At 39.3% G+C, this 27918-nt stretch overlaps 1 protein-coding gene across 1 annotated transcript in view; it reads left to right on the forward strand.

The window, feature by feature from the left end:
- jakmip1 (janus kinase and microtubule interacting protein 1) overlaps nt 1-9103 on the forward strand; it is a 93989-nt gene extending 84886 nt beyond the window's left edge. The window contains exons 15-21 of the mRNA XM_056272716.1: nt 4524-4577; nt 4664-4729; nt 4821-4889; nt 5013-5090; nt 8282-8485; nt 8693-8758; nt 9015-9103. Coding sequence (XP_056128691.1) covers nt 4524-4577; nt 4664-4729; nt 4821-4889; nt 5013-5090; nt 8282-8485; nt 8693-8758; nt 9015-9065 — 588 coding nt within the window. The 3' untranslated portion in view covers nt 9066-9103. The remainder of the gene's footprint in view (nt 1-4523; nt 4578-4663; nt 4730-4820; nt 4890-5012; nt 5091-8281; nt 8486-8692; nt 8759-9014) is intronic.
- The last annotated feature ends 18815 nt before the right edge of the window (nt 9104-27918 follow it).

The raw sequence follows: 27918 nt of genomic DNA on the forward strand, positions 1-27918 counted from the left end.
GGCACAGCACAGCCACCGTTTGGTGAGGGCAGTGCATGTGCCAGGCAGGCTGAACCAGGAAGAAGACATACTGTCCCGGAGCAGTGTATCTCCAGGGGAATAGGCCTATTTCACAAAATGGCGACCGAGACCGGAAGTAGGGTAGCGATACTTCCGGTCGCGCCGCTGCCCGCTACGATCGCCATCTGATCGCCATTCATTCTCAAAATAGACTGTGAACAGCTTGTTTTTTCTCTCAGATATTAATATATCTGACAAAAGTAAGAATAGCATAGTTGTCCGTTTTGTTGATGGTTTTCAGGGAGCTGTGAAAAGATCGAAATTGGACAAAGGTAACAAATTCTTGACGTTTGCTTACATAAAAAAAAAAGTTCCATTCATTTAAATGGCATGACACTTGATGACTAAGCTCACACTTACTATAGCTAAACAAAATAAATAAATACACTGAAATTATGTCTGATTGTAGGCTATGAGTGAAATCTACTGGCTTTTTGTTCAAATTTCATGTTATTAAGTGTTAGTTTTTTCAGGAGATTGCAGCAATCTTCCACTAGATTATGGCTCATTTTTCATGTTACCACCATGAATGAAACTAAGAATTTTACATCTTTATAGTGAATTTGACCTAACGTTGCTAGTAGGTCTAATAATGAAATTAAGGCAAATAATTAAAAAATGGTTAGACTAAAAACATGAATGCAGTTAGTGATATTACATGTTTTTTAAAAATCATGATGTTACAAAATCACATTTTACTGTCTGGGGTCCCCTTATGAAAAGAAAATATATTTCCCTATATGTGAATGATCAATATATTAAATGGTTTAACAGTATATTTGAAAATATACAGAATAATATATGGTGTTAATATATTACAATATATATTGAATAATACATAAGGAAATTTAATATATTTAAAAATGTGAGACAATATATTTACTAATATATAATGCATGTAATTTTAAATTCAGTAATACACTTCATATATATACAGGGATTAAAGTTCTCCATCGCTACGAGAGAGTATTCGACGGATTTCCGTCAATATCAGGGTTCCCCCCTGTCCTTATGTCTTAAATTTACTTTTCATAATTTTAATGCCGTAAATATGCTTACATTTCTCAAATAGTGTAATACATGTCTTCATTTTAAGTTTGACATACATTAAGTTTGAATGGGTCTTAAATTAAGGAAGGACGAGGCGTTCACCCTGCTTAGGGGGATGTGATCAAAGCCTGGAGTGGAGCAAACCACGTTCCTCTCTGCACTCTAAGCGTACTGTCATCACTCCCCTCCTGATCCACTCCGGGTATTCTAGTCCCACTCACGGGAAAAACTGCTCCGTGTTCACTCAATTTTAAAAGTTATTCTAATATGTTTATGTTTTTATATCATGAACGTCTATATGCTATATATTATAACACTATATGTAACGGTTCGGAAAGTATTCTACACGTTTAATAAATGTTCCAGCTGCCCTTGCTTGTACAAGTAAACAGCAGGCCTGGCAAAGCGCACCCAGGTAAAAAGAAAAAAAAGGAAAGAAAGTTACAGAAAACAACTTCTACAAACAATTTTAATTTGCCAACAGTTAATAATAATAAATAAAAGTGCATAACGTGCAAATCAGATAACAATCAAGTGCAATATAAACATATTTTGTCAGGGCATCACTCCCGAACCGGCATCAACACACTATTTCAACATCTGCTTCCTCCTTCACACACGTCTTTTTGCCGTCTGTGTCTGGCGTGATTTAACTTCACCCCAGTTGTTCCATGAAAACCCGCAAAACACGGAAAGATGTGAAGTGATAAATATTATTGTTTCTTCTTTGAGTGGAAACATAAAAAGGTACGCAACAGGACTGTACGCTTTTAGTCTCCGCATTTGTCCTCCGACTGCAACTGCTAGCACTTTCACCGGAAAAGAGTTTACCCTACTTCCGGTCTCGGCGGCCATTTTTGTGAAATAGGCCTATGGAGACTCCACCCCCAGATGGTTCAGATGATTTGGAGTATCTTCGATCAACCAGAAGTGAACATCTTCACCATCTTCGCCCCTCGATGGGAGCCTTCGCGCCTCACTCAGAATGTCATGAACACTATTTCAGAGGCGAGAGTGCCTTCTACTTAACCTGACTCCGCCAGATGGATTTGCTCCGCATATCCATCTGGAAACCTTCCGTTGAAGTAGTTTTGGTAAGGGGCGAAAATACTGGTTAGCTGATTGGCCTATGTTGGTGATAGACGGGCCAAATCAACCAATCAGATCAACGAAGCATATGACGTACTAACAGAGCGTATCTTTTCCTCTGAGAAAAGCCTCCAGAGCAGTGTTTTGCTCTTCTTTCAGTGAAGAAATACTCTGTAATTCCGATAAAACTTGCTCGATAGCCACGCTGATGCTAGTTTCATCCGCTGAAGCCGACATGTTCTTTAGACTGAACTGACGCGCTTCTCGTTGCGTCACACCTCAACCCGCCTCAAAGCCAACGCTGATTGGACGTTCGTTTGGTGAACTGCTCCCAAATTTTCTTTAACGGAAAGTATCCAGACTGATCTGCGAGTGAAACCTTGAAAGCTCGCGAGATCAGGATGGTCTCACGAGGCTACCTTCTACTAGGCGTCTTTCTCAATTGGTCTGTCTTTTCTGACTGGTGTGCAGTCCAGAATGTAGATCCTTTGTCTTGTGATGTTGCATCAATATTGACCTTCTTGCAGGAGCTTCTGGATAAGGGACACACCCCATCCACGCCCATGGTGTATGTGGCGGCCATCGCGGTGTCGTCGTTCTTCCTTACTGATTGGCTAGCAAATGGGGCATGGTACGTGGCCACCTCATATACCTTGAGCGTGTATGTGCTGTGTTCTTTGCCTCCATGCAGTTCTGACCTGGGATCTGTGTACGGTCCTCAGGGCTCTCCGAGGCCCCCCTTTTGAGCCTCTACAGATGGCCAAACTGCGGCCCCTTTTCGCTTAAGTCCACCCTTTCGACCTAATTACTGTAAGGTCGTCCTTAAGCCGAGTCATGGCTCTGTGCTAAGGTGGTCTCCATTCCGTTCAGGACACAAGTCATTGCAACTACTGTGCCTGGTCCGAGCCCTTGCATATTGAGCACTCTAGCCAATTCCGCCAGTCAGAGCAGCTTTTTGTGTGCTTCGGAGGCCGCACTTAGGGGCTGCCAGTTACGAAACAGAGACTATCCTGTTGGATAGTAGGTACGAAACATCTTCACAGTGGTTCTTGCCATCTACCTATGCTTTGCAACTAACTTCGCTTGGTTATATAACTTGGACGTCCCTGCCCTTCAGGATAACCACCCATAGGAGCCATATACTGGTTCAGGCAGACAGGATCTGTGGCATGCTCCAAAGGCTTCAGCCTCGAAGGCCTGAGCCGAGGTATAAGTGGGTGAATTCTTGTTTCACCTCAAAGTTGTTCTTCCTAATGTGGATTGATAGCTAGCCTATGAAAGGGCACTAACCTCGAGTGCCCCAGGTTAGGCTCGCAGGATGACTCTTCCGTTCTGCGTATTGATTGGACAGCAACTGACAAAATACAAGTGAACTGCTTTGAAAGGGAATGTTTCAGTGCATTGCGTATGCTGGCCTTGTTACTGCGCTGGCTATCAAGTCGAAGCTTGCTGCTCCTCAGTCGAAATATTCTGATGAAATGGCTGTCAGCACCAGATTAAATAGGCCGATGTCCCTGCCCATTTGAGCGCTCTGAAATGCCATTTACCTGTACAGGTGCACAGACGCGATTCAATCAGGTTTCAGTATTTCAGAGAAAAAAAGTTTTCCTTTAGCTTCAGTAATTGACGCAATGATCGTTCCTGTTATCTCAGGTAACCAAGTTTACGTTAGTAACCGAAACGTTTATAACATGGAGAAATGTAACATGGCCAAGCCCAAGAAGAGAAAGTAATGTTTGATGAAAATTGGTCTTAGATCAAAAACACTTGTAAACCTCATAATTACAAACAATTATTGTAGAAGTATCTAATATAAGAAAATACCTTATTATTGTTATGGATAGGATATATGACATACTGTAAATAGAACACATTACCAACACATTTTAAATGATGAATATGGCTTCATATGTTTTTATTCCAGTCAAAATGCTTTCTTAACAATTGTTGCACACAAGTTCACGATAACTCAAAAAATTGCGTACTCGAGTTGAAACCTGATGTGAGATTTGATCTTAGCCACCGCTCACGTCCATATTGATAAATGTCACGTTTTGCGTGGAAATGACCGCATGCACAGTTTATTGTAATACTTTCGTTTTGTAAATGAGGGCCATTGTGCGGATGAATGAATGTGTCGGTTCAAAACAAGTTTATATCCATTGATACTCCATAATCAATAGGATGTCACAGTTCTATCCTTTATACAATACAATTATTCATATACAACATACAACAAATTTTACACCTGCATACATTTGCACACATGTACTGTATGAAAGCGTACTGTACGATGGCCTCATCTTCACATGTGTTTGGTTTAGGATGTCATCATTCCTGACCTCATGAAAAAGCTTGACATTCTTGGCGATAATGGGGTAAGAACCATATTTAATATGTGCACGTGTTACTCCTGTTTCTCACAATCGAGAGCTAAAATTAACTTTTCACTTCTCGCTGACAGAACTTGCGAAACGAGGAGCAGGTGACAGTAATTCAAGCAGGCACTGTGCTGTCTTTATGTGAAAAGGTATCATGCCCTTCATTCTTTAAATCCTCAAAGATGATATGGCTTCTATTTTGTCTGTAGCTCTATTGAATTGCTTTGTCTTTGTGACCAGTGGCTGAAGCAGATTGACAGCACCGAAGCTGCGCTGACGCAGAAAATGATTGATCTGGAGAATGAGAAGGTCAGAGATGAATGTGTTGTGCTGTTTGTTCTTACAGCCGGTCTAGTGATAGATGAGGCTTGATGACAGTCGATTAAAGTGTGTGATGCTGTCTTGACCTCGCTGTACTGATGTGATCAACAGGAGCTGTTCAGTAAACAGAAAGGTTTCCTGGAAGAGGAACTGGACTACAGGAAGCAAGCTCTTGATCATGCCCAACTGGTAGGACCATGAGATTGTGTTGCGTAATCAACAATTCTACCTTGTTTGATTCGATTTTATTCCATTATTTTGCCAGTAAAAGAAATGTTGTTGGCCTACAGTACCACAGTTAAGTCTCAGAAAAACAGTTGTCAAGAAAGTAAAAGCATATGTAGCACTACTTTTAGAAATTACAAAAGGTGAATCCTTTTACAAATATCAGTTCAATACAGTAAGAGCAGTGAGATGAGACAGGCCAACATAATATACAGTTACATTGTAGATGAATGCCTTTATTTAATTAAAAAGTGACAGGACATCATTTTTTATCATATTTGTGGCAAGTGCCAGTTTGCTCAGTTTGATCAACAGATCGTAAGATGTAAAACATTTAAGAAATGGAATCGACTCAGGTTACGACTGTAACCCTAGTTCCCTGAGAAGGGAACGAGACGCTGGGTCGATGACACTTTGGGAACGCCCCGCATGATTGCGTCTGAGGCACGTATGTCAACTAGTCCAATGGCGAGAGTGAACGTCACGGGCGGGTGAAGTCACGACCTGGAAAGGCCTTGGTATATGGGTCGGAACTTTAGGGACGTAGCCCTGTTTAGGGTGTAAAAATGCCTTGACCATCCCCGGTGCGAAGGCAGGTGGGAGAGACCGAAAGGGCCTGAAGGTCTCTGTCACAGACTGTGACCCAAGACTTTTATTTTGAAGGGATTGAGTATGGGTATGTGCACACAACAAACCATTTTCACCATTACACATACACGCAAACTGGTTGTATGTTTGTAGCCATTTTGTTTGTTTTTGTGTTGTAACATCCCATCAGGTGTATCAAGTTGTTAGTTTATGTGATTTAAATGTTTAATGTTCAGTGGCACATGACGATCAAATATATTTTCACAGAAAAGAACACCAAAAACACTTTATACAATAAGGGTTTATTTAATTTCATTCAGTTACCAAGTTAACATGCATTTCAAACAGCTACACATACCTTCCGATACACCCCTCATTTGCCAAACCAGTACACAAGGAAAGTAGCCATATTTAAACTAGCATGTGCTCATGGAAGATTACTCCATCTGATTCTGACCTCATGGGGGAGGGAGGGAACCCAGTATGTAAGTTTTCTTCTTATATGTATTGTCTTTATTGTTTTGAGCCCTTTAAATTGTACTAGATATAAATGATGTATGATTTAGAGTTGAAATGTCATGACAGTTTGTTTGTTTATGTCTTGTCACCTCTTTGTAATTTATAGGTTTCTCCCTAAAATGGCATTTACCCAAAATAGGAGGAGCTTAGGCCTATAAAACAGGCAGCCATTTTAGGGGAGAAAGGTTGGTGGAGAGGTTGAATCTCGTTTGTATTTGTGGGCCTGTACATTTGCATAGTCAACTTACATTTGTGTATTGTAAACAATTTTTATTTATTTTCTTTGGTATTATAATTTTTGATAGTCTGTTTTTCTATTACTTTCCTATTCCTAATGAATATTGATATTTTTGCACCTTTTGGAATTAAAACCACTCTGGACTGTGTTTTTCTGCCCTTGTCACGTCATTTATACCTCTGGCCGTTGGTACATCCTAACAGTCTCCAACTCTTTTTAGAGAAGAAATAGCCAGAAGAAAGATGGTCTTATAAGTCAGAAACCTTTCTGAAACCAAATCGAGGGGCTCAAAGGGAGTCACAGACAGGCCCTCTAGGACTTTGGCCAGGTCCCAGGCAGGAACCCTGGTTCGAGTTGCACGCTTCAGCCTCAGTGTACCACGAAGGAAACGAATTATCAGAGGGTCCGTCCCAAGAGATGCATGACCCACCGGGGCGTGGAAGGCCACAATGGCCGCCACGTAAACCTTTAGGGTAGAGGGAGATAGCCCTGCTGAAAAGCGATCTCGCAAGAATCCAAGCACTGAACCAACTTGGCAGTTACCTGGATCCCACTGATGCTGATTGCACCACGAAGTGAAAACCCTCCACTTCAAAGCATATAGTTTCCTAGTTGATGGAGCTCTGGAGTTAAGTATGGTCTCTACAACCTCAGCATCTATTAGTTGAGCCCCCTCAGAAGCCAAACCCACAAGTTGCATATCTCTGCACGGGGGTGAAGCATCACTCCCCCCGCCTGAGCCAGAAGGTCTCTCCTGACCGGAATCTCCAAGGGAGAGCCAAATTCGGCTCGGCCAGTGTGGTGCCACCAGCAGTAGGCTTATTCCACCTCGGCGGACTTTCTCCAGAACTCCAGGGAGCAGAGCAACTGGGGAAAATGCGTACAGACGTAGCCTCTGTGTGAGGGAGAACCAAAGTGGACAGTGCGTCGTGTTCTGAGATGCAAACAGATCCACTTCCGCTTGGCCGTAAACCTCCCATATATGCTCCACAACTCGGGGTGGAGTCTCCAATCCCCGGGCCTCAGCCCCTGCCTCGACAGGAGGTCTGCTCCTATATTCTGGCCCCCTGGGATATACACTACCCTCGGGGAGAGCATCTTCCCCAGGGACCACAGGGGGATCTGGTGCATCTTGGCCGCAAGCGCAGACCCCCCTGATGATTTATGTAAGAGACCACCGATGTGTTGTCTGAACGGACAAGCACATGATGGCCCCTCAGGTCTGGAAGGAAGTGTCTCAACGCATTAAAGACTGCCATGATCTCCAGGCAATTTATGTGCCAAGAAAGATGATGAGTCCTCCACAGACCCTGAGCTGAGCGGCCTTCCATTACCGCTCCCCAGCCTGTGAGAGAAGCATCTGTCGTGAGAGGAACTCGATGACACTGAACTCCTAACACAGGACCCTGGGAGAGGAATCAAGGTTTCCTCCATATAATCAAGGTGCAGAGACACCGCCGTGTGATCTTGATCATACGAAGTGGGTTCCCCCTCGGAGAAAACCCTTTGGTCCTGAGCCACCACTGCAAGGGTCTCATGTACAGCATGCAGCAGCAGGGTCGGAAAGTGAAAGTTGAGATGGTAGGAGCGGAGCATGCAGATTGAAAGCTTCTCACAAGAAGCTAACGCCGGTTAGACCGGATGTGCTTTATCCTTTCCTGGTCGTGACGTTCACTCTCGCCATTGGACTAGTTGACATGCTTCAGACGCAATCACGCAGGGCCGTTCCCAAAGAGTCATTGATGCAGCGTGAGTTCCCTCGAAAGGGAACTGTCCAAACTCATGATAGATGTTTGTGTGTGGTGTTTAGAGGGTGCAGGAGCTGGAGGCGACTCTATACTCCGCCCTCCAGCAGGATCCTGACAGCTGTGTGGGCGAGAGTTTGAGTGACAGGCAGAGAGCACAGCTGGCCGAGTCCATGGAGGCGGTGCGGAGACAGATCCTGAGGCAGAGTCGCCATGCCGACACGTTAGTGCTACAGCAGCGCATGGAGCTGCTCCAGTCTGCACAGCAGGTCAGGATCTGTGTGTGTGTGTGTGTGTGTGTGTGTGCTGCTCTTTACATGCAATGTGCATGATGGTCACCATCCACTTTCATGTTATGCTTAAACATTCTGCTAAATATCTCTTGTTGTTTTTCATGAAAGGTAATAGGCCATACAGGTCTGGAATGACAGAATTAGTAAATTATGATTTTTTTTTTTTTTTCATTAATCTTACAGAGGATCAGAGAGCTTGAAGATAAGATCGACATGCAGAGAAGACAGATCAAAGAGATTGAAGAGAAGGTGTGTATGGATCTCTCTCTCTCTCTCTCTCTCTCTCTCTCTCTCTCTCTCTCTCTCTCTCTCTCTCTCTCTCTCTCTCTCTCTCTCTCTCTCTCTGTTAGATCATGTTCTGGATAGAAACTGTCTTGCATGTTGTGGGGAAGTTGGATTGGGCTGAAATTAATTTTTCATTTATAAATGCATACTGGGCCATAAGACTGATTCTTCTCTCCTCTCCTCTCTCTTGTTTGAAATTTGTGTTTATTATAATTTATAGTTTTTGTTCCTTTTCTTGTTTTTCTCCCTAGCTTTTATTCTCTGGCCTTAACACACATCCAATACCCCCCCACCCTCAACACACACACACACACACACACACACACACACACACACACACACACACACACACACACACACACACACACACTCTCACTCTCTCTCTCACTCACTCTCTCTCTCTCTCTCTCTCTCTCTCTCTCACACACACACACACTCACACACACAGACACACACACACACACACACACACACACACTCTCTCTCACACACACACACACACACACTCTCTCTCTCTCTCTCTCTCTCTCTCTCTCTCTCACACACACACACACACACACACTCTCTCTCTCTCTCTCTCACACACACACACACACTCTCTCTCACTCTCTCTCTCTCACACACACACACTCTCTCTCTCTCTCTCTCTCTCTCTCTCTCACACACACACACACACACACACTCTCTCTCTCTCTCTCTCACACACACACACACACACACACACACACACACACACACACACACACACACACACACACACACACACACACACACACACACACACAGGTGCAGTATCTAAATGAAAGATACAAACTTAAACTTTGGTGACAGACATTCCTCAGTTGTACAAAATCATGTTTTTAAATATTTTATGAAATGTTTCCAAAGAGAAACATTTGTATTTCAAAAGTTCCAGTTGAAGCAGCTTAATATTGTTTTGTCTGATTGAAAATAGTATGAACAAATATAAATATAAATGAAATGCACCCTAAATATTTGTTAAAGTATTTAAAGACACTTCAACACTTGTCAGACTGCTTTTAGTTTCAATAAATAAAGTTGTATTTTTTTCACATGTGCTCTTGAAGACTTAATTGAAATTATGGAGAACTATGTGCATTTGCAGAAAGATTAAATCAGATCTGAGCAGGACAACGGCTGAGACGCAGTCTTTATTGAAGACAAGCGTTAGTTTAGATCGGCCAGCAGGTGGCAGTCGAGAGTAATGAACAGTCCATCCCTCATCCTGATGTTGTCTGAGAGGGGAACACGACTGCAGACCTCACTCGAGTTCTCACTGTGCTGGACCTTCAACATGAGGATGGGGAACTTTCTCAGTCTCATCAGAGGAGCAGAGACGAGGTGCAGCACGGATGCATGAGTGAATGAAGATGAAGACCAGACACCACAGACTCTTCACTGACAAACAGGGAATTAACCATGTGTGTGTGTGTGTGAGAGAGAGAGAGAGAGAGAGAGAGAGAGAGAGAGAGAGAGAGAGAGAGAGAGAGAGAGAGAGAGAGAGAGAGAGAGAGAGAGAGAGAGAGAGAGAGAGAGAGAGAGAGAGAGAGAGAGAGAGAGAGAGAGAGAGAGAGAGTGAGAGTGTGTGTGTGTGAGAGAGAGAGAGAGAGTTTTCAACACACTTTATTTATATCATTACAACGTCAGCAAATGACCCAATCACATTATCCAAAAGACAAAAAGGAGATACAAAAAACAAGACTTATTGTAACATCATAGCAAAAATCAACATTTCTTCTTCAACTGTACAAATAGCTCCATTAAAACACCATTTGTGCAAAAAAGTCATTCATCAGTTTATAGAACTTGAAATCAAACATAACCCTTGCTTTTACCATATTTTTAAAGACAATAACCACATGTTGTCCTTCTCTACCCTCTATTTTGTTTCTCCTGGTTATGTAAACAGCAAGTTTAGCTTGCCCAATTAAAAAATTCAACAATTGACTTTTTATTCTTTGTGCCACACTATATTTGGGTCCAAGAATCCAAATCATAGATGAAAAAATCTCCCCAAAATTCATGAAAAGTACATCAAGCAAACAAAACATTTCATACAGTCTAGAACATTCTAAAAAACAATGAATGTCACCTGTGCGTTTTTCAATTGGTGGTTTGTATAAGACTCTCCAAACAGGTTTATTTTTCATCATCTATTCCCAGTTTCTCTCTCCACACTGTATCACTACGTTCTTTTAAATGTGCTTTATTTAAAACTTTTACAAGACATTTATACAAAACTTTACTCTGAACACCCTGCAAACTTAACCCTTCTAGCCCTCTCAGGTTCAGAAAAGGTCCAGACAGTCCTTTGAGATTGGGACTAAGAAAAATACTTGGTAATGGATCTGTATTATTAGGAACCAGTTTCCCATTATGAAATTCAATTAACAAATTATGTTCTTCTTCTGTGAGTTTCTGTTTAAAAAAGTCCAGAATTTTTTTTCTACATACCGTACCGACCGCACACCTAGATATGCGGCCATGGACTGAACATTATTCAAACCAGAACCAGCAACATCCAACACATGATGCAGTTTTAATGTCTTAGTGGAAATTAAACAATGAAGCAGTCCAGGTGTAACTTCACACGTAACATCAAACCGCGCTCCATGCACAAGAGGTTCCTCCAAAAGCCAGTACAACGAGGAAGTCGCATCCAACCTCCGTTTTTCAAATAAGTCCCAAACTTTAAAAAGTCCCTTATAAAAAGGAGTCAGTCCGTTGCACTGCAGCTTACTAGAGTCCATCAAAAACAAGACAGAGTTCAATCCCAGTCCGCCAGCTTGATTGAAAATAGCATCAGCCACTTTTCTCCAGACAAGATCCTCAGGTCCTGTGAGGTACCTTTGAATAAACAGAAGTCGAAAAGCTGCCCCCCTGCTGGGCAAATGGATAAGTCCTTGTCCTCCTTCATCTCTGGGTAGAAAAAGTATGCTCTGCGGTATCCAATGAAAAGTGCTCCAAAAAAAATCCACCATACTGGCTTGAATTTTACTCAGAAGTCCATTTGGAGGATCAATGCAGGCCAAACGATGCCACAAAACTGAAGCCACCAGGTTATTAATTATTATCACCCTCCCTCTAAAAGACATTTTTGGCAAAAGCCATTTCCATTTTTCCAATCGCCCCTTTAATTTTTCTAAAACTCCTTCCCAATTTTTGCCTAACATTGAATCATTGCCAACATATACTCCTAAATATTTTAACCCATCTCTTTTCCAGTACAAATCACCTGGTAGTGTAGGAAGACCATGGGACCAGTTACCACTTATTATGGCTTCACTTTTGGACCAGTTAACTTTGGCAGAGGAAATTAGACCAAATTTGTCAAGAATGTCTTTAAGAAGATCAACATCATTTTGCCCTTTAACCAAAACAATAATATCATCTGCATATGCAGACAGCTTAAAATTTGCTCCAGAGCAAGGTATGGTCCAACCTTCAATGCTTTCTCTGATCTTAACCAATAAAGGTTCAATGGCAAGAGCATACAACATTCCCAACATTCCCAGACAAGTGCACAGCCTTGTCTAATACCTCTGCTAATTTTAAAAGGAGCACTAAGACCACCATTCACTTTCAGTACACTCTCAACATCCCGGTACAAAACCCTAATCATGGCAATAAAACCAGAGCTGAACCCGAACTCCTCTAGCGTGCGCCAGAGATAGCTGTGCTCAACCCGGTCAAATGCCTTTTCCTGATCTAGAGAAATGAGACCAGTGTCTATGTCCAATAGCTTAGAGATGTCCAAAATATCCCGAATTAAATAAACATTATCAAAAATAGACCTGTTAGGCACACAGTAAGTTTGATCACGATGAATAACCTGCCCAACTACCTCCCTCAATCTAATGCCAAAGCTTTAGAAAAGAGCTTTAAATCAGAGCATAAAAGTGAAACAGGGCGCCAGTTCTTTATTTCTTTTAAATCACCTTTTTTGGGTAACAGGGTAATGACTGCCCTCCTGCAGCTCAAAGGTAGCAAACCTCGGGCCAGACTATCATTGAGCACAGCCAGCAAATCACCCCCCAACACTGACCAAAACGTTTTATAAAACTCGACAGGTAGACCATCAATACCCGGGGCCTTACCGCAATCCATGCTCCGCAGAGCAACATGCAGTTCAGCTGCTGAAAGCGGCCTCTCAAGCCAAGAATTGGTCTCATCTGGAACTTTAGGCAAACCCATATAAAAAGAGCTGGCCAGCTCATCTTCCTCTGTATGTTCACTTTTATAAAGCTCAGAATAAAATAATACAGCTCTTTTTCTGATTTCCTTAGGCTCCACCACTTCTATACCCTCCAATGACTATAAAGAATGTATAATTCTGCTTTGACCATGCTTTTTCTCCAAACCGAAGAAGAATTTAGTTGGGCCATCCATCTCTACCGCACTCTGAAAACGTGAGCGGATCAAAGCTCCCTGTGCTCTGATGCCTAACAGGTTATCCAGAGTCCTTCTTTTAACTTTGAGGAGCTCAATATGTCCTCGATTTCCTGTGGACTCTACCAGATTCTGAAGTTCCACTATTTCAATCTCTAAGGTTTTCATTGATTGGGAAATGTCCTTGGATACATTGAGAGTGTACTGACGACACAGTTGCTGTATTTCTTTTTTCCCATGATCCAACCATTGTTGTAGGGATGAAAAATCTTTTTTCCTGGAACTGAACTGTTTCCAAAAATAAATAAAGACATCCTTAAAAAAATTGTCTTGTAGCAAAGAAGTATTAAAGTGCCAATAGGCACTCTTAGGCTTTATATTAAATGGTAAATGGACTGCATTTATATAGCGCTTTCACAGACCCAATGGCCACCAAAGCGCTTTACAATTTGCCTCACATTCACCCATTCACTCACTCATTCATACACCGACGGGCGACGGCAGCCATGCAAGGCGCCATCCAGCTCGTCGGGAGCAGCTGGGGTTAGGTGTCTTGCTCATGGACACCTCGACACTTGGTCAGGTGGAACCGGGGATTGAACCACCAACCTTCCGGTTTGTAGACAACCCACATGAACCACTGAGCCACTGCCGCATTAGTGATGAAAACACTACAGATTACTAGACTGTGATCAGAAAACCCACAAGGCAAAATCTCACATTTCTTAATAACATTAAACTGGTACTTAAAACAATAGAACCTATCCAATCTAGCCATAGAAATATAATTTTCTCTTGTGTGCGCCCATGTGTACTGCCTTTGTTCTTTATATAGAGTTCTCCATATATCACACAAATCATGTTCTTCTATAAGCTTTCTTATAGCATGTTGAGAAGCTAGATGTGGCTCTCTATGATTCCTATCCATTCCATCATTTGCTGTACAGTTAAAATCCCCTCCAACAAATATGAACTCTTCCTCTTTACAGTTTGACAAAATATTACTTAATTTATCAAAAAGAACAACCCTTTCAGGACCAACAACAGGAGCATACACATTTATAAAAACTAAAAACATTTTTTCAAATTTTGCTGTTATTTTCAATAGATGTCCCTCAACAACATGTTCTACCTCATATGAAATTGGTTTAAAGTTTTTCTTAAAAAGTACAGCTAAGCCACCACTACAGTGATTTTTGTGGCTTAAAATAATCGACCCATCCCATTCCATAAGCCATTCATTTTCATTAAAAACATCACTATGAGTTTCCTGGACCAGCATTACATCAATTTTCTTTTGTCTAGTCAGTTCATAAAGCATTGCTCTTTTCTTGCTGTCTCGTGCACCATTCAAATTAAGTGTGCCCAATCTTATTCTACTCATAAAAAGGTAATATGAGCACACCAATAACAAACACTTCACAAAAAAAGAAAAGCTAGATTGATTCAAATTCATCATTCAATAAATTTAGTTTTAACTTCTGGACAATTTTCTTCAGCCTAAAGACTTCTTGCTCAGTGAAAGCTCCACCCTCCTTCCTTAAAGCCCTGATTGAATCTATAAACATCTCACGATCTGGGAAGTAGTCCTCTACATTTACACCTTTCATGCCCTTCGTTGTCTGAAGAAACGTTTTAATTTTGTCCGATGTGTAAGCGCTGCGGACAGATCGCCTCAGTGAAGCTGAGCTCACAGAGTCTGAAGATTCACATTCACTATTCTCTGCAGACTCCCCAACATTACTCGACTCCGAGTCCCCCTCCCTTGCATCATCACCAGCCATCCCATTAGCTTTTTTACTAGCCCTTTTTTCTTTTCCTTTGGTCTTAGTTTTCCTTTTTAATGTCGGTGTTTTAAAAAAACTCTGATCATCTGTCATGTCAACATCCACACCATGCTCTAACATGGCCTGCTCACTGACCTCAGAAACACCAGCTTCATGCACATTTTCGTTTATGGCCACACTCTCATTTTTATTACTTTCACGATCGTCAATTCCATTTTTTCCAACACAAGATACTGTATCACTGGTTTGTGCATGATCTGTATTAAGCGTTTCGGCTGTGTTGTCATTCTGATCTGCGTTCTTCTCAGGGCACACGCGTATCACGTGACCCTCTTGTCCACAACCAAAACACTTCATCGCATCTGAGGTAGCAAAAATAACATAATTAAAATCCTCAATCTTAAACTTCATGGCTAAATTTAGCTCCTCATTCTGGTTATTTAGGATCATATGCACCTGCCTCCTAAATGATACAACGTGCTTCAACTGTGGTGATTTGCAACCGAGTGAGATTTTCTTAATTTTTGACACAAACTTTCCGTGTCTGGACAATTCCCTTTCAATCACTTCGTTTTTAATAAACGGTGGGACATTTGACAATACTACTCTTTTCGCTGGTTGTACTAAAGGCATGACTGGAGTAAGTGACTCATTCACAACAATCCCGGTCTCTACAACTTGATTGACTTTGTCAACATTGTTCAAAAACAACACTATTGCGCTATTCATTCTTGACGCAGAAAGAATGCACTCATGACCAACCACAGCAGCAACAGCGAGGACGCAGTCCTCAACTGAACAACGCTCCGCGGGTACAACCTTAACACCGTGCCGCCGCGTTAAACTTTCTAAACTCGCGTGCTGAGACGCCGCCATGGCGATCAGTGCACACTGACCGACAACGCTCCTCACAAACACTACAAACTTTCCTCTTTACCTAACAACAAAAACCACAAGAGATAGAAAAAAGATAGAAAACTCACTCAAACCTTAGAGCTCACTCCAACACACACTCACGCTCCATCCACAAACTCCCAGCATGCACTCGAGAGAGAGAGAGTGTGTGTGTGTGAGAGAGAGAGAGAGAGAGAGAGAGAGAGTGTGTGTGTGTGAGAGAGAGAGAGAGAGAGAGAGAGAGAGTGTGTGTGTGTGTGTGTGTGTGTGTGTGAGAGAGAGAGAGAGAGAGAGAGAGAGAGAGAGAGAGAGTGTGTGTGTGTGTGTGAGAGAGAGAGAGAGAGAGAGAGAGAGTGTGTGTGTGTGTGTGTGTGAGAGAGAGAGAGAGAGAGATGAGAGAGAGAGAGAGAGAGTGTGTGTGTGAAAGAGAGAGAGAGAGAGAGAGAGAGAGAGTGAGTGTGTGTGTGTGTGTGTGTGTGTGTGTGTGTGTGTGTGTGTGTGTGTGTGTGTGTGTGTGTGAACACAGAGATTCCTGACCCAGAGAAATTATCACAGCCAAAGCCTGAATAAACTTGTCAGTCAAAAATAGAGTTGGACAGAAAAACAGAGATTTGATTTAATCAGTGTGAGATACATGATTAAACACTCATGATTAACAGATTAGCACTCGTCTGGAGAGAGTGATGAATGAGTGTGTGATGTGGGATGGACACCTGATGCAAACCACCAAAAACAAGCCAATCCAACTGCTGAATTCACATACGTTACAGTTATTTCAGAGTTTTTCAAAATGTTGTTTTCAGACACCTTTATTCCAACTGTCCCTCACACACACTGTGTGTTCCTCTCGGGTGCCGTCTGGCGCGTGTATTTTTAGTCCAGAGCAGAAGTTTGGTGGGGATGAAGAGGGAAAGGGTTCAGACCCCCACGCTTCTGACGCAAGCTCTTAATCACCCCGACTCACACACACACTCCACACACCAGACCCTCCTCACAACACACACTCCACACACCAGACCCTCCTCACAACACACACTCCACACACCAGACCCTCCTCACAACACACACTCCACACACCAGACCCTCCTCACAACACACACTCCACACACCAGACCCTCCTCACAACACACACTCCACACACCAGACCATCCTCACAACACACACTCCACACACCAGACCCTCCTCACAACACACACTCCACACACCAGACCCTCCTCACAAACACACACTCCACACACCAGACCCTCCTCACAACACACACTTCACATCATACTAACATTCATTCAACATCTGACTGATATACAGTGCACCCGGTAAGTATTCACAGCGCTTAACTTTTCCCAATTTTTTTAATGTCACAGCCTTATTCCAACATGGATTAAATTAATTATTTGCCTCAAAATTCTACAAACAATACCCCATAATGACAACGTGAAAGAAGTTTGTTTGAAATCTTTGTCACTAGTCAGTCACTAGTGTAAACTCCTCCTGATATACAGTATATTCAGTAGTGTACACTCCTGATTATATATATTCACTAGTATAAACTCCTCCTGATATATATTCACTAGTGTAAACTCCTCCTGATATATATTCACTAGTATAACCTCCTCCTGATATACAGTATATTCACTAGTGTACACTCCTGATTATATATATTCACTAGTATAAACTCCTCCTGATATATGTTCACTAGTGTAAACTCCTGATGATATATATTCACTAGTGTACACTCCTGATGATATATGTTTACTAGTATAAACTCCTCCTGATATACAGTATATTCACTAGTGTACACTCCTGATGATATATATTCACTAGTGTAAACTCCTCCTGATATATATTCACTAGTATAAACTCCTCCTGATATACAGTATATTCACTAGTGTACACTCCTGATGATATATATTCACTAGTATAAACTCCTCCTGATATATGTTCACTAGTGTAAACTCCTGATGATATATATTCACTAGTGTAAACTCCTCCTGATATATATTCACTAGTATAAACTCCTCCTGATATACAGTATATTCACTAGTGTACACTCCTGATGATATATATTCACTAGTATAAACTCCTCCTGATATATGTTCACTAGTGTAAACTCCTGATGATATATATTTACTAGTGTAAACTCCTCCTGATATATATTCACTAGTATAAACTCCTCCTGATATATGTTCACTAGTATAAACTCCTCCTGATATACAGTATATTCACTAGTGTACACTCCTGATTATATATATTCACTAGTATAAACTCCTCCTGATATATATTCACTAGTATAAACTCCTCCTGATATACAGTATATTCACTAGTGTACACTCCTGATTATATATATTCACTAGTATAAACTCCTCCTGATATATGTTCACTAGTGTAAACTCCTGATGATATATATTCACTAGTGTACACTCCTGATGATATATATTCACTAGTATAAACTCCTCCTGATATACAGTATATTCACTAGTGTACACTCCTGATTATAAATATTCACTAGTATAAACTCCTCCTGATATATGTTCACTAGTATAAACTCCTCCTGATATACAGTATATTCACTAGTGTACACTCCTGATTATATATATTCACTAGTATAAACTCCTCCTGATATATGTTCACTAGTGTAAACTCCTGATGATATATATTCACTAGTGTACACTCCTGATGATATATATTCACTAGTATAAACTCCTCCTGATATACAGTATATTCACTAGTGTACACTCCTGATTATAAATATTCACTAGTATAAACTCCTCCTGATATATGTTCACTAGTGTAAACTCCTGATGACATATATTTACTAGTGTAAACTCCTCCTGATATATATTCACTAGTATAAACTCCTCCTGATATATGTTCACTAGTGTAAACTCCTCCTGATATACAGTATATTCACTAGTGTACACTCCTGATTATATATATTCACTAGTATAAACTCCTCCTGATATACAGTATATTCACTAGTGTACACTCCTGATTATATATATTCACTAGTATAAACTCCTCCTGATATATGTTCACTAGTGTAAACTCCTGATGATATATATTCACTAGTGTACACTCCTGATGATATATATTCACTAGTGTACACCCCTGATGATATATATTCACTAGTGTAAACTCCTCCTGATATATATTCACTAGTGTAAACTCCTCCTGATATACAGTATATTCACTAGTGTACACTCCTGATTATATATATTCACTAGTATAAACTCCTCCTGATATATATTCACTAGTGCACACTCCTGATGATATATATTCACTAGTGTACACTCCTGATGATATATATTCACTAGTATAAACTCCTCCTGATATATGTTCACTAGTGTAAACTCCTGATGATATATATATTTACTAGTGTAAACTCCTCCTGATATACAGTATATTCACTAGTGTACACTCCTGATTATATATATTCACTAGTATAAACTCCTCCTGATATATATTCACTAGTGTACACTCCTGATGATATATATTCACTAGTATAAACTCCTCCTGATATATATTCACTAGTGTAAACTCTTGATGATATATATACACTAGTGTACACTCCTGATGAAATATATTCACTAGTATAAACTCCTCCTGATACATATTCACTAGTGTACACTCCTGATTATATATATTCACTAGTATAAACTCCTCCTGATATATATTCACTAGTGTACACTCCTGAGGATTTATATTCACTAGTGTAAACTCCTCCTGATATATATTCACTAGTATAAACTCCTCCTGATACATATTCACTAGTGTACACTCCTGATGATACATATTCACTAGTGTACACTCCTGATTATATATATTCACTAGTATAAACTCCTCCTGATATACAGTATGTAGACTAGTGTACACTCCTGAGGATATATATTCACTAGTGTAAACTCCTCCTGATATATATTCACTAGTGTACACTCCTGATGATATATATTCACTAGTGTACACTCCTGATGATATATATTCACTAGTGTAAACTCCTCCTGATATATATTCACTAGTGTACACTCCTGATGATATATATTCACTAGTGTACACTCCTGATTATATATATTCACTAGTGTACACTCCTGATTATATATATTCACTAGTGTACACTCCTGATGATATATTTTCACCAGTGTACACTCCTGATGATATATATTCACTAGTGTACACTCCTGATGATATATATTCACTAGTATAAACTCCTCCTGATATATATTCACTAGTGTACACTCCTGATTATATATATTCACTAGTGTACACTCCTGATGATATATATATACACTAGTGTACACTCCTGATGATATATATTCACTAGTGTACACTCCTGATTATACATATTCACTAGTGTAAACTCCTCCTGATATATATTCACTAGTGTACACTCCTGATGATATATATTCCATAGTGTACACTCCTAAGGATATATATTCACTAGTGTACACTCCTCCTGATATAGATTCACTAGTATACACTCCTTTAATGTCACAGCCTTATTCCAACATGGATTAAATTAATTATTTTCCCTCAAAATTCTACAAACAATACCCCATAATGACAACGTGAAAGAAGTTTGTTTGAAATCTTTGTCACTAGTCAGTCACTAGTGTAAACTCCTGATTATATATATTCACTAGTATAAACTCCTCCTGATATACAGTATATAGACTAGTGTACACTCCTGAGGATATATATTCACTAGTGTAAACTCCTCCTGATATATATTCACTAGTGTACACTCCTGATGATATATATTCACTAGTGTACACTCCTGATGATATATATTCACTAGTGTAAACTCCTCCTGATATATATTCACTAGTGTACACTCCTGATGATATATATTCACTAGTGTACACTCCTAATGATATATATACACTAGTGTACACTCCTGATTATATATATTCACTAGTGTAAACTCCTCCTGATATATATTCACTAGTGTACACTCCTGATGATATATATTCACCAGTGTACACTCCTGATTATATATATTCACTAGTGTACACTCCTGATGATATATATTCACTAGTGTACACTCCTGATGATATGTATTCCATGGTGTACACTCCTGATTATATATATTCACTAGTTTACACTCCTGATGATATATATTCATTAGTGTACACTCCTGATGATATATATTCACTAGTGTACACTCCTGATTATATATATTCACAAGTGTATCACTCCTGATGATATATATTCCATAGTGTACACTCCTGATGATATATATTCACTAGTGTACACTCCTGATGATATATATTCACTAGTGTAAACTCTTGATGATATATATACACTAGTGTACACTCCTGATGAAATATATTCACTAGTATAAACTCCTCCTGATACATATTCACTAGTGTACACTCCTGATTATATATATTCACTAGTATAAACTCCTCCTGATATATATTCACTAGTGTACACTCCTGAGGATGTATATTCACTAGTGTAAACTCCTCCTGATATATATTCACTAGTATAAACTCCTCCTGATACATATTCACTAGTGTACACTCCTGATGATACATATTCACTAGTGTACACTCCTGATTATATATATTCACTAGTATAAACTCCTCCTGATATACAGTATATAGACTAGTGTACACTCCTGAGGATATATATTCACTAGTGTAAACTCCTCCTGATATATATTCACTAGTGTACACTCCTGATGATATATATTCACTAGTGTACACTCCTGATGATATATATTCACTAGTGTAAACTCCTCCTGATATATATTCACTAGTGTACACTCCTGATGATATATATTCACTAGTGTACACTCCTGATGATATATATACACTAGTACACTCCTGATTATATATATTCACTAGTGTAAACTCCTCCTGATATATATTCACTAGTGTACACTCCTGATGATATACATTCACCAGTGTACACTCCTGATTATATATATTCACTAGTGTACACTCCTGATGATATATATTCACTAGTGTACACTCCTGATGATATGTATTCCATGGTGTACACTCCTGATTATATATATTCACTAGTTTACACTCCTGATGATATATATTCATTAGTGTACACTCCTGATGATACATATTCACTAGTGTACACTCCTGATTATATATATTCACTAGTGTACACTCCTGATGATATATATTCACAAGTGTATCACTCCTGATGATATATATTCCATAGTGTACACTCCTGATGATATATATTCACTAGTGTACACTCCTGATGATATATATTCACTAGTGTACACCCCTGATGATATATATTCACTAGTGTAAACTCCTCCTGATATATATTCACTAGAAACTCCTGATGATATATATACACTAGTGTACACTCCTGATGATATATATTCACTAGTATAAACTCCTGCTGATATATATATTCACCAGTGTACACTCCTGATGATATATGTTCACTAGTGTAAACTCCTCCTGATATATATTCACTAGTATAAACTCCTCCTGATATATATTCACTAGTGTACACTCCTGATGATATATGTTCACTAGTGTAAACTCCTCCTGATATATATTCACTAGTGTACACTCCTCCTGATATATATTCACTAGTATACACTCCTGATGATATATATTCACTAGTGTACACTCCTGATGATATATTTTCACTAGTGTACACTCCTGATGATATATATTCACTAGTGTACACTCCTGATGATATATATATATTCACTAGTGTAAACTCCTCCTGATATATACTCACTAGTGTACACTCCTGATGATATATGTTCACTAGTATAAACTCCTCCTGATATATATTCACTAGTGTACACTCCTCCTGATATATATTCACTAGTATACACTCCTGATGATATATATTCACTAGTGTACACTCCTGATGATATATTTTCACTAGTGTACACTCCTGATGATATATATTCACTAGTGTACACTCCTGATGATATATATTCACTAGTATAAACTCCTCCTGATATATATTCACTAGTGTACACTCCTGATGATATATGTTCACTAGTGTAAACTCCTCCTGATATATATATTCACTAGTGTAAACTCCTCCTGATATATATTCACTAGTATACACTCCTGATGATATATATTCACTAGTGTACACTCCTGATGATATATTTTCACTAGTGTACACTCCTGATGATATGTATTCACTGGTGTACACTCCTGATGATATATATTCACTAGTGTAAACTCCTCCTGATATATATTCACTAGTATACACTCCTGATGATATATATTCACTAGTGTACACTCCTCCTGATATATATTCACTAGTGTAAACTCCTCCTGATATATATTCACTAGTGTACACTCCTGATGATATATATTCACTAGTGTACACTCCTGATGATATATATATATTTACTAGTGTAAACTCCTCCTGATATATATTCACTAGTGTAAACTCCTCCTGATATATATTCACTAGTGTAAACTCCTGATGATATACATACACTAGTGTACACTCCTGATGATACATATTCACTAGTGTACACTCCTGATGATATATATTCACTAGTGTAAACTCCTCCTGATATATATTCACTAGTGTACACTCTTGATGATATATATTCACTAGTGTACACTCCTGATTATATATATTCACTAGTGTACACTCCTGATTATATATATTCACTAGTGTACACTCCTGATGATATATATATACACTAGTGTACACTCCTGATGATATATATTCACTAGTGTACACTCCTGATTATACATATTCACTAGTGTAAACTCCTCCTGATATATATTCACTAGTGTACACTCCTGATGATATATATTCCATAGTGTACACTCCTAAGGATATATATTCACTAGTGTACACTCCTGATGATATATGTTCACTAGTGTAAACTCCTCCTGATATATATTCACTAGTATACACTCCTGACGATATATTCACTAGTGTACACTCCTGGTGATATATATTCACTAGTGTACACTCCTGATGATATATATTCACTAGTGTACACTCCTGATGATATATATTCACTAGTGTAAACTCCTCCTGATATATATTCACTAGTGTAAACTCCTCCTGATATATATTCACTAGTGTAAACTCCTGATGATATATATACACTAGTGTACACTCCTGATGATACATATTCACTAGTGTACACTCCTGATGATATATATTCACTAGTATAAACTCCTCCTGAAATATATTCACTAGTGTACACTCCTGATGATATATATTCACTAGTATAAACTCCTCCTGATATATATTCACTAGTGTAAACTCCTCCTGATATATATTCACTAGTGTAAACTCCTGGTGATATACATACACTAGTGTACACTCCTCCTGATATATATTCACTAGTATACACTCCTGACGATATATTCACTAGTGTACACTCCTGGTGATATATATTCACTAGTGTACACTCCTGATGATATATATTCACTAGTGTACACTCCTGATGATATATATTCACTAGTGTAAACTCCTCCTGATATATATTCACTAGTGTAAACTCCTCCTGATATATATTCACTAGTGTAAACTCCTGATGATATATATACACTAGTGTACACTCCTGATGATACATATTCACTAGTGTACACTCCTGATGATATATATTCACTAGTATAAACTCCTCCTGAAATATATTCACTAGTGTACACTCCTGATGATATATATTCACTAGTATAAACTCCTCCTGATATATATTCACTAGTGTAAACTCCTCCTGATATATATTCACTAGTGTAAACTCCTGGTGATATACATACACTAGTGTACACTCCTGATGATACATATTCACTAGTGTACACTCCTGATGATATATACTCACTAGTATAAACTCCTCCTGATATATTTTCACTAGTGTACACTCCTGATGATATATATTCACTAGTATAAACTCCTCCTGATATATATTCACTAGTGTAAACTAGGGCTGCAACAACTAATCGATAAAATCGATAATAATCGATTATGAAAATCGTTGTCAACGAATGTCATTATCGATTAGTTGGTCTGCTTACGTCACGGGGAGCGTTTACTGATGATTGGTTGAAACAGGCCAATCAGGATGCTCTCTGTCTTACACGCGCTTCATGAGGCACACACGCAAGGTCTCTCTCCCTGTTGCTCTGCCGCGCGCTCGCGCTACACGGTTTGGAGCACAGTCTCTTCTGTCTCGCATGCGCGCTCTTGCTTGCGCGCTCAAATCCCGGGAGTTTGAACTAATTTGCGAGCCGCTATCAATATGCGGGTGACTTCCAGAACTTCCGGGAGACTTGGGATGTCTGTATTTTGCGTCTCGAGCATCAGGTTGCGCAATCAGTTCGCTCGCAACATAAGTGATGGATTAAAATAGTGCTACCGCAGAAATATTAAATTAAAACGGTCTTTACAAAGCGAAGCACTAAATATAAAGGCAGTTAATAACAGCAGCAGTATATTATTGTTTTTTAGTCCCTGTACTCAGTGGTTTTCAGCGAATGTTTGTGCACTAATGCATCATTTTTCCTGTCTTTTTAATCAAGCCTGTTAGCTTGCTGCGTACCTCCATTACGTTCTCTTTATATAGCATTTGTCTACTATTAAGTTTTAATTGTTTTTCAAACGCGATCTACTTTGGATCTATGTTCACACGCTTGTTTTCAGTCTTTCTATATATATATTTTTTTTTTACAAATTATCCTTATAATTCAATTAATTTTAAATAAAAATTAAATGAATTATATATTTGAGATGTTTTTAGTTTATATCTTCACATCTGAACAACATGTCTGTAAATTTGTTTTAACAAAAATTGTGTTAAAACAATATGTTGGATAAATGTTTGTTTTTTTACAATAATCATGGTTGTCAACTTGCCATCAGCAATTCAAGTCAAGTCAAGTCAAGTCAAGGTTTATTTATATAGCACAAGTTTAACACAACCGTAGTTGATCCAAAGTGCTTTACAGTATAATAAAAATAAAATAGAAAAATAAAAAGAGAAAAGAAAAAGTAGTAGACAAAAGGCAAAAAATAGATAAAATGAAGGATCAAACCATTCAGTTTATACAAACAGCACATACATAACGTAGAACACCAAATTATTTAAAATTTACTCAAATGCGAGAGAGTAAAAATGGGTCTTTAAGCTGGATTTAAAAGCAACCAGAGATGGAGAGGTCCTAATAGTTAAAGGTAAATTGTTCCAGAGCTTTGGGGCAACTACAGAGAAAGCTCGGTCACCTTTTGATTTACACCGAGAGCGTGGGACAGATAAGAGTGACTGATCACAAGATCTTAGTGACCTAGAGGCTGTGTATGGCCTAATAAGATCACAAATATAATCTGGTGCCGAACTATGTAGGGCCTTGTATGCAAAATAAGGATCTTAAAATCGACTCTAAATTTTATTGGTAGCCAATGCAATGAGGCAAGAACAGGGGAGATGTGATCCCTTTTCCTAGCTCCTGTCAACAATCTGGCTGCTGAATTTTGAACCATTTGTAACCGAGACAGTGTAGTTTGAGGTAGGCCAATATACAGAGAATTGCAGTAGTCCAATCGAGAGGAAATTAGCGCATGAATCACAATTTCAAGGTCTTTACTAGATAGAAAGTTTTTCACTTTTGCTATAGATCGTAGTTGAAAAAAGCTACTCTTTACAACTGCATTTACGTGCTTATCAAATTGGAGAAGAGGGTCAAAAAAGACTCCAAGATTTTTTGCATGATTGTGTAAGTTATTACTTAAAGGACCTAACTGTGTTTTAATGGAGTTGTTGGTAGCAGCAGGACCCAGTAAAAGCACTTCGGTTTTATTTTCATTCAGTTGCAGTGAGTTATTTGTCATCCAGGTCTTGACTTCGTTAAGGCATATAAAGAGGTTGTCTAATGAAAAGTCATTTCCTGATTTGATTGGGAGATATAATTGGAGGTCGTCGGCGTAACAGTGATAATTTATGTTATATTTTTTGAATATTGAGCCTAAAGGTAACATGTAGAGGGAAAACAAAAGGGGGCCAAGAATGGATCCCTGTGGAACGCCACACTGGATCGGCGCAGAGGGTGAAGTGAATGACCCAATATTTACAGAGAAGGTCCTCCCCTGCAAATATGAGGCGAACCACTGTAAAGCAGGGCCCTCCACTCCAACAATATACTCCAGTCGTCTCAGTAAAATATTATGATCAATGGTGTCAAATGCAGCACTCAGATCTAAAAGTATCAGGACAACAGAAGACCCAGAATCGGTAGACAATAGAATGTCGTTTGTAACCTTCAGCAGTGCTGACTCAGTGCTATGCAGCGCTCTAAAACCAGATTGAAATGGATCTAAAATATTAAAAGTATTCAGATAAGAGGTAAACTGTAGCAGTGCAGCTTTTTCCAAAATCTTTGAAATAAAAGGCAGTTTAGAGATAGGCCGGTAGTTGTTATGCACAGTGTGGTCAAGGTGATGTCCTTTCAATAGGGGCTGTACGATAGCGTGTTTAAAACTTTCTGGGAAAACCCCGTTTATTAAAGAGCTATTTATTATAGCTAAGAGGATGGGGCAGATTGTGTCTAAAACTTCACTGAAAAGACGTCCAGGCAATACATCTGATTGACAGAATGTGAATTTCATCTGAGAGATAATGTTAAGTAATTGGGATGAAGACACTGGTTGAAAGTTTGAAAAACGACTGGATGTAAGGACCAGGTCAGAATGATCTATGTAAAGAGGAGAGAGGCGTAATCTAATATCCTGTATTTTCTGAACAAAAAATTCAGAAAATTGTGTGCACATCTCAAGATTCACATCAGGAACTGAACAACCCACAGGATTAAGAACCGAATGTATAGTTTTGAACAGAACTTTTGGCCTATTGGCATTTTTTGCAATCAAGTTTGAGAAATATTTGGATTTTTCCTCACTAACAGAGTGTTGATAGACTGTTAAGTGAGATTTCAAAATTTGGTAGGACACTTGAAGCCCATCCCTTTTCCACCTGCGCTCGGCCCTCCTGCACTCTTGTCTGAGAGTACGTGTAGATGCATTTAACCAGGGCTGAGGTTTAGATCTGACCTTACACTTCTTGCGCTTAAGTGGAGC

Source organism: Rhinichthys klamathensis, unplaced genomic scaffold, assembly GCF_029890125.1.
Source record: "Rhinichthys klamathensis goyatoka isolate OS25496 unplaced genomic scaffold, OSU_Roscu_1.1 h1tg000347l_1, whole genome shotgun sequence".
NCBI classification, from domain to species: Eukaryota; Metazoa; Chordata; class Actinopteri; order Cypriniformes; family Leuciscidae; genus Rhinichthys; species Rhinichthys klamathensis.